The sequence below is a fragment of the Mustela erminea genome, chromosome 11 (genome assembly GCF_009829155.1).
Source record: "Mustela erminea isolate mMusErm1 chromosome 11, mMusErm1.Pri, whole genome shotgun sequence".
NCBI lineage: Eukaryota > Metazoa > Chordata > Mammalia > Carnivora > Mustelidae > Mustela > Mustela erminea.
This window is the reverse complement of record NC_045624.1, coordinates 28,153,122-28,167,264: the sequence shown is the minus strand read 5'-3', so window position 1 is coordinate 28,167,264 and position 14,143 is coordinate 28,153,122. Positions and strand designations below refer to the sequence as shown.

At 39.6% G+C, this 14,143-nt stretch overlaps 1 protein-coding gene across 21 annotated transcripts in view; it reads right to left on the bottom strand.

The window, feature by feature from the left end:
- Positions 1-14,143, bottom strand: part of CADPS2 (calcium dependent secretion activator 2) — a 535,725-nt gene that overhangs the window by 52,695 nt on the left and 468,887 nt on the right. For 7 of the 21 annotated variants that reach the window (XM_032305751.1, XM_032305752.1, XM_032305756.1 and 4 more), the window contains 3 exons: positions 11,943-12,084; positions 6,809-6,964; positions 4,907-5,054 (listed from right to left, as the gene is read on the bottom strand). In XM_032305751.1, the coding sequence (XP_032161642.1) occupies positions 4,907-5,054; positions 6,809-6,964; positions 11,943-12,084 (446 nt within the window). Of the gene's footprint in view, positions 1-4,201; positions 4,217-4,906; positions 5,055-6,808; positions 6,965-11,697; positions 11,818-11,942; positions 12,085-14,143 lie in introns of all 21 variants that reach the window. The other 14 variants (XM_032305737.1, XM_032305738.1, XM_032305742.1 and 11 more) reach the window with 3 other exon arrangements.

Genomic DNA, 14,143 nt, shown 5'->3' with positions numbered 1-14,143 from the left:
AGCGTGGATTTCTATTAGAGTAGGGCCATGTCCTTTGCTTTTAGAACAGCTTGAAGGAAAAGGGAAGACAGTAAAGAAAAAACGACAGAGAAGAGAAAGAGCCTGGAGGTCTGGCTGCTAGTGGAGGTGGCTGGGAAACGCCTTCCAGACAAAGGTACCAGAAGTCCGGGGCTCCAGCCAGTTCTACAACTGACCTGGTGTGAGGAGCTTAAGCAAATGAGGTCTGCCCACCTCTCCCTCCCTGCCCCTCTCTCTTCATACACGTCTCTCTCCAAATCTGTGTCTGTGCAGCAGGAGGAAGTAAAATACCAGACTGAGGCTCCTCTTTGGGGTAGAATAGAGGTGATGGGCTCCAAGCTTCTCACTTCCCTCTTCCCTGGAAAGTGCCACAGAACATACACGGATCAAGGTGCCCAGGCCTCTGAGCGATTAAATATATACTTGATATATTCAGGGTTTCTCTGTATTTTCCATAAGTTTCATTTTTTAAAAGATTTTATTTTTAAGTAATCTCTGTACTCAATATGGGGCTCAAACTTACAACCCTAAGATCAAGAGTTGCATGCTCTACTGACTGAGCCAGCCGGATGGCCCTGCCCTATGTTCATTTTTTAAACTCAAGAGTAATCAAATGTCATCAAAAGGCTATTGGATATAAAACTGTAGAGCTTCTACATTTTAAACTTTTGGACTGGATCAATTGGGACATATCCTAAAATCAAGAGATGAGCCACTGAAGAGGTTCCTTCAACCCTTTTTATCAAAAGGCAGGGAAAGGCATGGACCCCAGAAGCCATCACGTTTTCCTATAATATACACCTGTCGACTGCTGTTTTCTTTGACACCTGATCGGGCCAAAAGCAGTGAGAAGAGAAGGAGGGAGGGAGGGAGTGGAGAGGGGACAGGGAAAGAGGAGGAGAGGGGTAGAGAGAGAAACGCAAAAAATTAAAAAGGAAGAAAAGGATACTAAATGTACCACCCAAGGGGCAAACACAAATAGCATAAGGGTTGTGAGGTTTTTACGATATGAGATTTTGCTGTTGTTGACTTATCTGATTAGCTGGGACTTTCACTAATGTTAAAAGTGCCAGAAGCTTCCAGAATCTGTCCTAGCTGCACAGTCCGTGGCGGTGGTCTGGAAGCACTGTGGGTGGGAGTGGCCCGCTGGCCTCAGAATTCATATTTCATATGTACATTCCACAAAGAGAATAGCTCACATATGCCACACAGAGATGCTAGAAGGTTAGCTAGAGTGAGTTATAGCTTCCAAAGACAAACACAGACACACCAATAGAGATCAGAGAAGAAAAGACTTTATCTGCATAGATATTTACATTACCTTACCTGAAATTGGTATATATTATTTAGATCAACACATCTAATTTTTGATAAAAATCTGCCAAGTTTTTTTGTCTGATAAAAACCCATAAAATTTCTATCAGAATATTTCAAGTCAGGTTGATAATCCTACATACCAGGGCTTTGGCAAATCACAGCCCATTTCTTTGACGAATTCTCCCTACATCTGCCCCCAAAAGTAAAGTGTATGTGCTCCTCCAGCAGCGGATGCTGACTTTAGATCAAGAGTAACCTTTAAGAAGTTCGTACTTCATGGAGTCCAGGGAATTCAGCGATCAAACACGGGTCTGAAATCCTGGTGTCCCTATACTCATGTACCTATCCTCATGTCCCGACTGTTGTTAATATAAACACTACAGAAATGGAGGCTGACCAGATGCCAGTACAATCCAGCATTCTTAAAAGATTTTGGTCCTTCTCTTGGGAAGAACTTTAAAGGTACTGGATTGTCAGTTCTGGAAATGGGAGCATTCTACTGTAGGTGAGAACAAATCCTACACAAGGAGCATTAACGTACTTCCATCCTCAATGGATGGGCCATCGGATGTGGGGCATCTAAGTGAGACCCATGCAATTGGTAGAGAACAACGATTTCTAAACATGGGTGGTTTTGTGGTCCCAACATCTGTCCCTGAGGAACTGGCCTGAGACTGCTGACTCATTACACACAGCTGTCGCGCGAGCAGATCATTCGCTCACTAATGACTCCATTAAACACCATTCCGGGCTGCGGTTGAGCACATTTTCCTCAGGTGCCATGTGAGAAAACAGAATCTTTACTCAGGAGCACAGAAGGGGCTGCCTTGTAGAAAAGAAGTTGAGAAGGCTTCATCTCAGCAACGACTTGTAACAAATTTACTGAAGATGTTGGAGAGAGAATTCCTTAAAATTCGGAAAACTATCCCTACTGGGTTTATCTATAGAAGCATATATTTTACAAGGCTCCAAATTGTGTAATAATCTAGTTTTTAATTTGTTGCTTACTACAGAATGAGGTCACTGGCTCACCTCTGCATGTAATGCATTTGCTAATTTGCCTCAATTCCAAAACTTATCTCAAGCACAGAGCGGGAAAGCCAGTGCAGTTATGTGGGTGTATTTATTGGTGATTAAAAGCAAAGTATAAAGTCCTTTTGCACTGAAATTCTTGCTAACCACTTTTCACAGTTGCTAATGGGTTTTACACCTGCACATTTTGAATTATATTAATCGTGTGAAAGTTGTGGGGAACTAATTGTCTCTGGTGAGAAGGTACAGGTGCGAATATAATGAACAGTAGCAGATTACTTTTCAAAGCCATTTACCTATTAATATAAAGAACCATTTGACAATGCAACAATGTTTTGTCATTTGTGTGTGTGCCTGTTTTTCTTCTGAGGTACTATCGAGAGTTGTTTCTTAAAGGGGAGGATTTTTAAAGTGGTGACAAGAAATCAGTCTGGTCATTCAAGCACTACTTACTAAGTGCCTATTATGTGTCAGGTACTACCATGTATATTAAAACAGATGGATAAATCCAATATCAACAGGAATAGGCAGAGATGATCTTATAAACCTGATAAGAAATGGATGGACTTATGGAGAGACTTAAGACAATATTTCTGAGTAGACCATCAAAGACTTACATCTGGATATCGAAAAACATGAAAAGATAGAGATATGAGCCATTGATATCCAAGCCAGCTGCCTCTTCAGATGACTAGAGACAATAAATCATGTTGCAGGCATTCAGAATGATAATTATTAAACATTCTATAACATGTATCAGTTACTTAATATATATGTAAGGTTGTATGCTACAGTATTAGAAATACATCTTTTCCCCTTGAATTGCTCAAAGAATTAAATATGTGTGCATGTGCATAAATTATGGCCAAATAGCTAATGTCTACATCTGGGTTAGAGAAGTATGACATTCACAAACAATGGGCCCTCTTACCCTCTTTCAGAGCTACCTAGCCTTTCTGCTTGGATGAGAATTGTCAGCCCAGTAGAGTCACCCTGAGTGTCTTACAGTGTCTTACTACAAGACTTGTAAGATTTAACATATCCATAGAGCACAAAACACTGTAAGATATCAAAACACATATATAAGATGGGTAAGTATATATAATATCCAGTTAATTTAATATGCATAAAATTTTTCATATCATGTTTCTCTGAGGTTCTGGGTGGCAATTCAAGACAACTTTGTTCTCTCAGGAGAAGAAAGGTTCCTGACACAAAGGCCTGCCTCTTCCCCATCTCTGAGAATGGTTACTTCCCAGGCCACGAATAGGAAGAGAAAGAGTGTATCACTGGTGGGCATGTACCTTATTGAGATCCACAACTGGGGACTTCTGCATGAAGTGGCCTTAGGAATGGTCTCCTGGTCCTCAAATTTAGAGGTACCCGAATAGTATATATTTGTTATCTAGAGCTCCAAATTTTTCTAGTATCGGTGAAAGTATATACTATAGGTAAATGCATCTTGAAAATATTAATAATCATCCTGCTTCTGAATTTGTTTAAAGGAGGGTGAGTTCATTTTGTTTTAAATAATTTTATCCTTAAAAAAAAAAAATCTAAGAGCAGTTTGCAGATCCTGCAGCCTAACAGGAAAGAAACATTCCCCTGGCATTATTTAGAGCATAAGTATTTATATGTGTTTTAATGTGTCTCTGGGTATTGCTATGCTATAATAAGCTATTAGTATTAAACACATACATGGAAAACATAAATCTGAAAATGGAATTAATTATATTAATTTGAAAAGATGAAAATAAAAAGGGCACATTTACACAAATAATAATTCAAATAAAAGTGTGTTTTTACAAAAAAAAAAAAAAAAAAAAAGACTTACCCATTGACTACCAAACTGGATCATGCCATGGAGAAAAAAAGATAAAAAGACGATGAACATAGGGGAAGAGTAAAGAAATGATGAAACAGTAATTACAATGAACAAAATGTCAACTTAAACAGATAATCTAAGAAAAATTGATCCACTTTCACCCAATCAACACTCTTAACAAAAATAAAAGTAAAGTAAGCTGTGTTTCTGAATATAGAACCAAACAAAACATGAATCAAAGTAAAAAAAAATGGGACATTTATTTAAAAAAATAAGTAATTATTTTAGCACGTTTCTACTTGATCTTTAAAACACGGAAACTTTTGTGTAAATAAAAATATTTCATGCGCTATTTTCTGTGCCTTGTGTTTTGAATGCAAACTCTGGGTACTCTAGATTTGTCTAAACAAAGCAGGTAGCTTTCCAGCCTTCTTATTTGCTTGTGAAAAGCGAGGTTTATGTAAATACACAACACCTAAGCTGTTAAATCAATGGACACGTGTAAAATTTGGGGCAGTCTTCATATAAGACAGAAGAAACTGACATGAGCAAAGGGGTAAAGGGCCTTCCATTATTACAGTCCAGAAAAGCTCAAACACCTCTATTGAAGGACTTGGGTCTTTTCATCTAATCAAGCGGGAGACTTCCGGAACCCGCCTCCAGCACCCTCCTCTGTCAGGGTACCTGTCCGTACCTGACACTCAGTTCACTCACCTCTTGTCCTCCATCCAGGGCACAAAGCTTGGTGCTTTGCTTTTTGGCATCGACTAACACATTAAACATTGTACACACGGAAGCCGGGATGCGCAACTCGGTGGTTTTGCTTGCCTTTTGCAGCTTGGCTTCGAATGCAGTTCTTGTTCTAGCCATTAAAACACGAATTTGGAGGAAGAAATTCAGAAATATGTCTCACCTGTTTAGTAAAAGTGAAATCAACACTACAAGATGCTGATTTAACACATGCAAATAAGAAGTGTGGCATTGCTTGCGAGCGAGGGGCTGAGATGCTCTTCTTGTCTCAGGTGTCTCATGTAAAAGACCAGGGAGCTGGGGCGCCTGGGTGGCTCAGTGGTTAAAGCCTCTGCCTTCGGCTCAGGTCATGATCTCAGGGTTCTGGGATCGTAGTCCCGCATTGGGCTCTCTGCTTGGTGGGGAGCCTGCCTCCTCCTCCTGTCTCTCTTTGCCTGCCTCTCTGCCTACTTGTGATCTGTCTGTCAAAAAAAAAAAAAAAAAAAAAAAAGACCAGGGAGCTATTTTATATTAAACAGCTTTGGCAGTCATTCAGACAGTATCTCTACCCAAACGAAACTATTCATTACAGCTAGTGTAAATCTTTTTACGGAAACACCTCTTAGTTTTACTTAACTGCCTGAATTAATTTCCAAGTATAAAAACCACTTGCGGGGCGCCTGGTAGCTCAGTGGGTTAAAGCCTCTGCCTTAGGCTCAGGTCATGATCCTGGAGTCCTGGGCTCTCTGCTCAGCAGGGAGCCAGCTTCCCCCTCTCTCTCTGCCTGCTTCTCTGCCTACTTGTGATCTCTCTGTCAAATAAATAAATAAAATCTTAAAAACAAAACAAAAAACAAACAAAAAACTTGCTTCTCCGCATTAAAGCAGAACAAATCTGAGCAAGGGGTTTACCACATTTTTAAAAAAGTGCAAGTCTGGAAAACTCTAAAACATAATGAATGTACAATAGAGAATGCGTCATTCTTTCGTGTCCCTTAGGTTTTCTTTCAAATACCCAAAGTTGTAGGTAGGCGTTTGAAAGAAAGTGTGTTGCAAATGTTTTTGTGGAAGTAGCCAAAGAACACCCACAGATTTGAGACATTAGAATCGCATATGACAGTAATGATATTTTTAAAACATTAGAAATCTAATTGGCGGCCTTGCTTTAGGAAGCCATTAAAAAGACAGGATTTTTCTTAATTTTGAAGAATTCAGGATTATTCCGTTGCTCCCAGCAATGTTTATTCCAATACGCTGCACACATCATTCCGTACCTATCATGAATGAGGGCAACGGGAAAACACTGCTTGGCTAATTAGAGATTCGGTGCTGATTTTCTAAGAACTACTAAAGAAAATGAAAGCCCTTTTGGAGAAATTCAAAGCCTCCTAACTTATTTCGGGTTCAGTTCTGAAGAATATAACTGGATAGTTGGAACTCATTCGATGTGCGAAGGGAATACCAGAAAATAGAACCATTGATGGCGCGGATCATAATCTGGGTTTGCCACGCCATTTCACAGCAGACACTGCGCATAATGCATCAAGTACTTAACAGACCTTTTCCATATGTCTCAGCAAGTACTGCCTCGGGAATTGAAAGCACAGTATTCCCAGAGAGACAACCATAAGCACCAAAGAAATGATTAATATAGTATGGATGTTACTGATGAAGGCAATGTGAGAAGGTGTGTTAAAAAAAAAAAAAAAAAAAAAAGTTTCAGGCCAATTTTATCAGTTACAGGAGGCCCCAGGATTTAGGTCTGAGAACGCAATGTTCATTAAATTTTGCAGTGGTAGTATTGCGACCACTAAGTAACAGGTACTCGGCGAAAAGCGCTTCTCTGGGTGCTGGTGTGCAAAGCAGCAACTTGAAAACACAGGTCTACCTTTTGACACAGGCCTCTATCATATCACTGGCCATTAGTTTAAGTCTTTGCTCTAAGTGGTGGGCAAATTCTTGTTCTGGCCAGTGCAGATCAAAGACAAACATCTGAAGGGCATCGAGTTTCCAAAAGAGGTCTTCTGATGTTGCTGAGCCATTGCTAGAAGAAAAAGGAAACATGAAAAACATCGTGAACTTCCACTGTTCGCTGTGACGATCACCAACACACTGTTTTTTGCCTTTCTGTATCAATTGCCATTAATGAAAAAGTATCACATAAAATCTCTAATAATTGGTCATTTCTTTATTCCTTCTGAATCTCTTCCTTTTCACTTCTTAATGAATATACGGTGAGGCAAAAAAAAAAAAAAAGCACAAAGAGAAATGAATATAGTAAGGTTTCATAAAAAGGGGTAGAATGTATAAGGGTACTTGACTAAGGAAAAGAAATCAAATTCTATACAGAAGAACAAACACGTTAAATGCTTTTTACCAATCTATAGGATACAGATAAATACAGAAGTATTTCTTCCTGGAAATTCAAAGAGTGTGTTTTACGTAAGAAAGTCCATCTGACTGCCACCAGGAGGTTCACTCCTTCGTGCACACACACGTGCCTCTGTCCTCGCAGCGCCTTCTGTCCGTCTGCAGACAGGTGCACAGTGTACAGATCGCAAATCTCTCAAGGACAGGGGAAGTGGAAGTGGAGTGACAGGCTGAGGAGGGCCCACTTTGAAATGCGTTGTGACTTTTCTAGCTCGTAAGGAAACCGAACAGTACAACACACAGCCTAGCAAGGAAATGATATCCACGGTGCTCGGAAGGCAGAACATGGTCATATATTTCAGGTCATTCCATCTGTCTAACTTGGGGCGTGTGGCAAAATCCCTCTAGGAGACTAAAGTTTCATACCGTGCATGAAGGTAATTTGTAGCAAGATACATATAATATTTGGGCAAAGGATAATAACTACTGCTTTCCATTATGCAAGTAGAAAGCCCAATAGGGAAACAGAAATTTTGAAAGTAAAATAATCCTATGTTCAAACACACTGAAACTTAATAGTAAAAGAGAACAAAAGGAGAAAAAGGGGCTGTGTGATTCAGTTCTCCTCAGCTTGCCTGTAAGCGCTTAGCATAGACTAACCTAAAAATTGTATTGTTAGTGTGCAAAAGAAAAAGAGAGAGAGATAAAGTAATTTATCACGAGAGCACAGTGGAAAACTTTCATAAAAATAAAATTCTTAAAAAAAAAAAAATTCTTTAAATACCCACTTTGTTTAGCCAAATACATCTTGGTTAGTGGCTTAAAAAAACAGCTCCTTCCCTGGCGAATTCAATGTGTACTTCCGTCCCCCACCCACCTCAGTATCTTTCCTGCATCACCAACCTCCTTTGTGTTCCTCCTGCCAACCTGCCAGTAACTCCTCATGGTCTCCTTGCCTAGCCAAGACGTGCTCAGAGTTCACTTCTCAAAGGACCATCCACAGCTCCTTACTCAGTATCTCGTAACTTTAAAAATCAGTGCCCCCAAAGTACCATTAAACAAAGGAAATAGTCAACACCACGTTGACGTTGCTGTAAAATGTCAGAAAAAAACACATTTATTTTTCCCTTTTGCCACATACATAATAAAAATCAGAGGGAAAAAAATGTCCAGGCAAAATCCTCTTATTTGTCCATAACCATCACTATTTATAATATTATAATATTTATAATATTATTTATAATATAATTATTTATTATAAATAACCATCATTCTTTCATAGTGTGCAATGTGGTAAATTGGAGAACCTATATTTTAAGAGTAATTGAACCTAATTAGTTAAAAAAGCAAATCTACTAATAATTTTTTATTTTGGAGAAGGAGAAGGTCGCTATTTGAAGCAGGTATGTAGTCTTAATAAAGTAACAAAACAAGAAAAACCATCATCAGAGCAAAACCTGAAATAGTGAAGATGGAATTCGATTGAAAATGGACTCTTCTAACATGACAATTAAGTCTTCACAGAGAGTATGGATATATGTTTCTTTTGTTTTTGGATGCTATGGAATGATAAATGTGCTTAATTAGGAATATAATTAAGGTAACAAGTGTTTGTTATAATTAAATGGATAAAAAATGTAAATAGGTTTTCTGTTGAGCTGGAATTTATAGCCTTCAATTTACTCAGAAATTTTCATCTTAAATTTACTTTTAATCCCTGACCTATGCAGAAAGTATCATTAACAGATTAAAGAACTCAAATGTGAATAATGGATCCTGAGATAACTTCCTAAAATGCCAGTAGGAAACTTATCTTAGTGATATCTACTTTTAGAGCTAAAGAACAAAAATAACAAAAAACAAAAAACTGCGAGGGAAGAAATGGAGAAGCACCTTGTAAGGTGATACTGATATATAGGTAGGTAGGAATGTACCTTTCAAGCCGTGGTTGTGTTCTATTTTTAATTCCTTACATATGAAACAGGCTTCTTATTTATTTATTTATGTTTTATAATTTAATGCTTTATAACAAAATTTCAAAAAACTAAGGATGCCTGGCTGGTTCAGCCAGTGGAGCAGGAGACCCCTGATCTTGGGGTTATGGGTTCAAGCCTTGCATTGGGGTTAGAGATTACTTAAAAATAATAAAAATAAAATCTTTAGCAAAAAAACCCACTCAGAACCCCAAAAAACTAGTGATTACATCATAGCACTATAAGTAACTTTGAGCATCCTGTGAAGAGCCTAATGTTGATAATCTTAGCAGGTAAAGATAACAGTGATTAATTTGTAAAACATGTTTTTTATTTACTCAGAATGCTGAAAGTATGAGCACTTTATTTACAAAGCCACAATCTGTCATGATTCCTGTCCTGAGATGCGGGTCATTTTAAGATGGGGCTCCCAACAAATGAGATTCAGGCTTCACACATACCTCAAAGCCAAAAAATGATCCCCCCCAAAAATCTAAATATCACAAGGTAATGCCCACAATAATGTTTCTGGTTAAAATTGAGGGTGTTAAACAGAGGAGGAATGAAGAAGGAGAGGAATTAAATTATAAAACAATGTTAAGGATCACAAAAACACATAAACTTAGAAAGATACATTATACTTCTCAGATAACTGCCAAGCACACACAGACATGACTCTATACACTAAAGCTGCCCAAAGCATCTGCCTGAAAGAAAGAGATTCACATGTAACCTAACCTCCTGGTAGCTATTGTGGGCACAGTGATGACATTTAACTTGGAGAGATCTCGCTAAGCTATTTCACAAGTTATTCTGGTCTCTTTTTTCTTGAGGGTATGTAGCCTTGACTGGGAGCAGGTTTACCAGTGGTGGGAGGACAGGCAGAAAGGATGCTGGGCAAGTTCTTAGCCAGTATATTCTCTGGAAGCTGAATACATGGATAAGGAGAGAGAGCTTTACAGTCTCCCAGACCTGGGTTCAAAGCTTGCCTCTTTCACTGACTTACTGTAGGACCTTGGGCAGGTTCTGTTTCTTAAGTTCTTTATGACTTAGTTTCCTTATTTGTAAAATGGGGACAATGACATTTACCTACCAGGGTTGTCGTGAGGCTTAACTGAGATAAAGGATTTGGCCCTTAACCTGGAATATAGTAAGTGCTTAATGAGTGGTAGCTATTTTTCTTCTTCTAATTATTATTTTTTCTAGCTGATGGCATGAGACGTTGGGTAAAGCATGGACCATTATTGAGTTCATTTGATTGCTCTGAGGCTCATACATTGGAAAACTATACAGTTAGGAATAATGATGATTGATGATGTAATAATGATAAAAATAATGATAAAAATCATAATGTAGCATAGGAGTAGTTATTATTTATTGAGAGCCTGGGATGCGCCAGGCACTTTTCATCACTTTTTTTTTCTTTTTTATCCTCACAAGAATGTCTTTAAATTAGGAGTCATAACCTTTTTAGCATTCCTTAGCTAAGGAAGATTTAATGATTACTAAACTGGACCTAAATTCAAATTTCAAAGCCTGTGTCCTTTTTGTTCTAGCGACGCTTAGTTACCGAATCTGCAGTAGGTGGGCTGAATCACAGGGTGGAACTAACAGATATAGATTTTATGATATAAAGATTATTTAGAAATAACAAAGTACATCAACTGATAGATGAAAGGACAACAGAGGAACCTGCTGGTGTCAGGAAATAAAGGACAGTCACTTCTCTACAACCGGAAATACTATTTAAAAGTGCAACTAAGGGGGCGCCTGGGTGGCTCAGTGTGTTAGAGCCTCTGCCTTCAGCTCAGGTCATGATCTCAGGGTCCTGGGATCGAGCCCCACATCAGGCTCTCTGCTCAGCAGGGAGCCTGCTTCCCTCCCTTCCTCTCTCTCTGCCTGCCTCTCTGCCTGCTTGTGATCTCTGTCTGTCATATAAATAAATAAAATCTTTAAAAATAAATAAATAAATAAAAGTACGACTAAGATAAAATAGAAAAACATATCCTTGACCTGATTCTTAATGATGGTTTTCTACGTGTACAAGAGAAACTATGCGGGTAGTAACAAAGCTGAAGCCAACTACGGTTCCGAGACACACTGTTACCACAGCGATTGCCTGAACCATGGTATATCGTTTAGGCTCGAGTCTACAACCTGGGTCACAAAATGACCTCTCACCTACAGATCCCATATGAACTACATTGAACCAGTGAGTGGGGTTGTTTTGTTTTTGTTTTTGTTTTATCTGTATCATTTATTACCAATTTGCTCAGCTTCGCGTAATAGCTTAAAAAACTCACACAACACTAAGACATAGGATTCCTCAACCAATGATGATAAATGCCATGCAATCTGAACACATGTGCACAGAACACAGCCCAGGCCATGCACTAGCTAACACACCACCAGGAAATAAGTGAGGGATACACACGTGGACTCATATAAAGGAGCCATCCACGAAGGAGTAGAAAAGCTAGGAATCTGTGGAAGATTAAGAGGCAGACTTGGAACTTTTGGAAGAGCTACATTGGGAAGACTGTTGGCGATATTCCTGTAAAGAAACAGACAACGTGGGAAGGGACCACCATAAGCAATAACTACAGATGGCCATGTGTAAAGTCATAAGGTCAGGACTGAAGAGACAGATGCTCTATGGACACTAGGCAAGATACCTACTTGACAGGCTGCCATGTCTCTTGCTCAAAACCTCTGTGAATTGACTGGGCGATGGAGGACTCCATGAGATCGACGTAGCGGACAACCAAGGGCACAAAGATTTCTTGCAAATGTTTGTGAAATTTTCCATTACACAAAAGTGCTGAAATAGTCAAGCAGAAACAGTGTTCGTCAGAGGGATCATATCAGGCATTTGGGAGACAGGGGTGAAAACACGTTTCCTGAAAGAGTCTGACACAGAAGGACGGGTATAAAATACAGATGATATCGGGTCTTGCTCCTCGTGTTGAATATATCATGAAAGCTTATCAAGAAGTAAAATTAACCTCCTAGGTATGGCTGTCAGCATGCAAACAGATTATATCTCGACAAAATCTTCGTGGCAGGTGGGCTGTCTTTACCTTCTAAGAGGTTGAACACATGAGGCACATGACCACTTGCTAGAGACTCAACAGAGCTGCTGGATACCCTGAAGGTCTTGACACATGTAAATAGAGCAATAAAGAGAGTTACAATCCCTGGGCTAGATGGTATGTCACGGGAGAGCTAAACCCATTCAATTCTAAGAGCTAAGCTTGATGAATTCTAAGAGATACACTTATTTAATTCAGCAGCAGGATGACTGTGGCCTTGGGACTACCTATTCAGATTCATGAACTTTTCAGTTATTTGTAGATTTTCTTGTTAATCATCCAATTTTCTACATGTATCTTTCGAAACAGCACATCATATGCATTTTTCAGGTGTCCATTTGTCTTTAATGAAATACACTGTGGGACATCCTACCTAAAGCAGTTGTGGAAGTCTTAGAATTTCTGCTATTGGGATAGGACTATCAAAGAGGTAGGTAATAGTTAAGGTGCACCTCCCTATACCAGGAAGTGAGTGCTTTCTATGCCCAGGATGCAATTTCATTAGAAAAAATTCAGTGCTAGCTATAGATGGTGTCACAACCACCCACGCCCTGTCAATTCATATGTTGAAATTCCAACATCCAATGTGATGGTGGGGCCCTGGAAGGGAAATGAGGTCATGGGGGCAGAGTCCTCATGAACAGGATTAGTGCTCTCATAAAAGAGATCTCAGAGAGATCCCGCACCCTTTCACCACGTGAGCACACAGTAAGAAGAGGCCGTCTGTGAAACAAGCTCTCACCAGATATCAAATCTGTGGGCACCTTGATGTTGGACTTTTCAGCCTCCAGAACTGTGAGAAATAAACTTGTAGCTTATAAGTTACCCAGTCTCTAGTATTGTGCTATAACAGACTGAACGGACCAAGACAGTATGTGTCTATACTGTACCATGAAAGAATAGAGAATCTGTAGGAAAACACTAAGTAATGTTAAGTAATTTCAATAAGTCATTTGTAACTTTTTAGATGATGGTACATATTTGTTTCTCAAGGGAACATATCTTAAACCCAACTGTAATTTTTCTGGACTCTCAAAGTGAGAACAGGTTCATGTAAAAATATACATCATGGCTGGGAAAGGTATTTCTGAAGAGATGGTTTTTTTTTTTTTTAAGATTTATTTATTTATTTGACAGAGAGAGATCACAAGTAGGCAGAGAGGCAGGCAGAGAGAGAGAGAGAGGAGGAAGCCGGCTCCCTGCTGAGCAGAGAGCCCGATGCGCGACTCGATCCCAGGACCCTGAGATCATGATCTGAGCCGAAGGCAGCGGCTTAACCCACTGAGCCACCCAGGCGCCCCTAAAGAGATGGTATTTTAATAGAGCCTAAGTGACAGGGTAGCCATTCACAGGAGATTTGGAGGAAAGATCTCCAAGCAGAGGAAATAGCTAGTCCGAAAGTTCCAGGCAGGGAACAAGCTGGTGTACTTCCAGAAGGACGAGAAAGCCAGTGCGGCAGGAGTAGAGTGAGAGAGGGGAGAGAACAGTCCGAGATTATGTCCAGAGAGTAGGACATGGGGAGAAGTACGGGGTTTTACTGAGTACGCAGGGAAGCATCATTATGTTTAGTATTACCATGATATAAAATATCTCTCGCTGCTGTGTGGAAAATGGAGTAGGTGACCATGGGCGGAAGCCCAGAAGACGGTTCATGCTCAGTGCTTGATGGCAATAGACCAGGTAAAGGATGATGAGGATGATGACAGTGACGGTGACCTGGATTAGGGCAGCAGAGGCGGAAGATGGGGGAAAGTCTCTCAGGGATCCCATTCACTTTTATGACTTGGA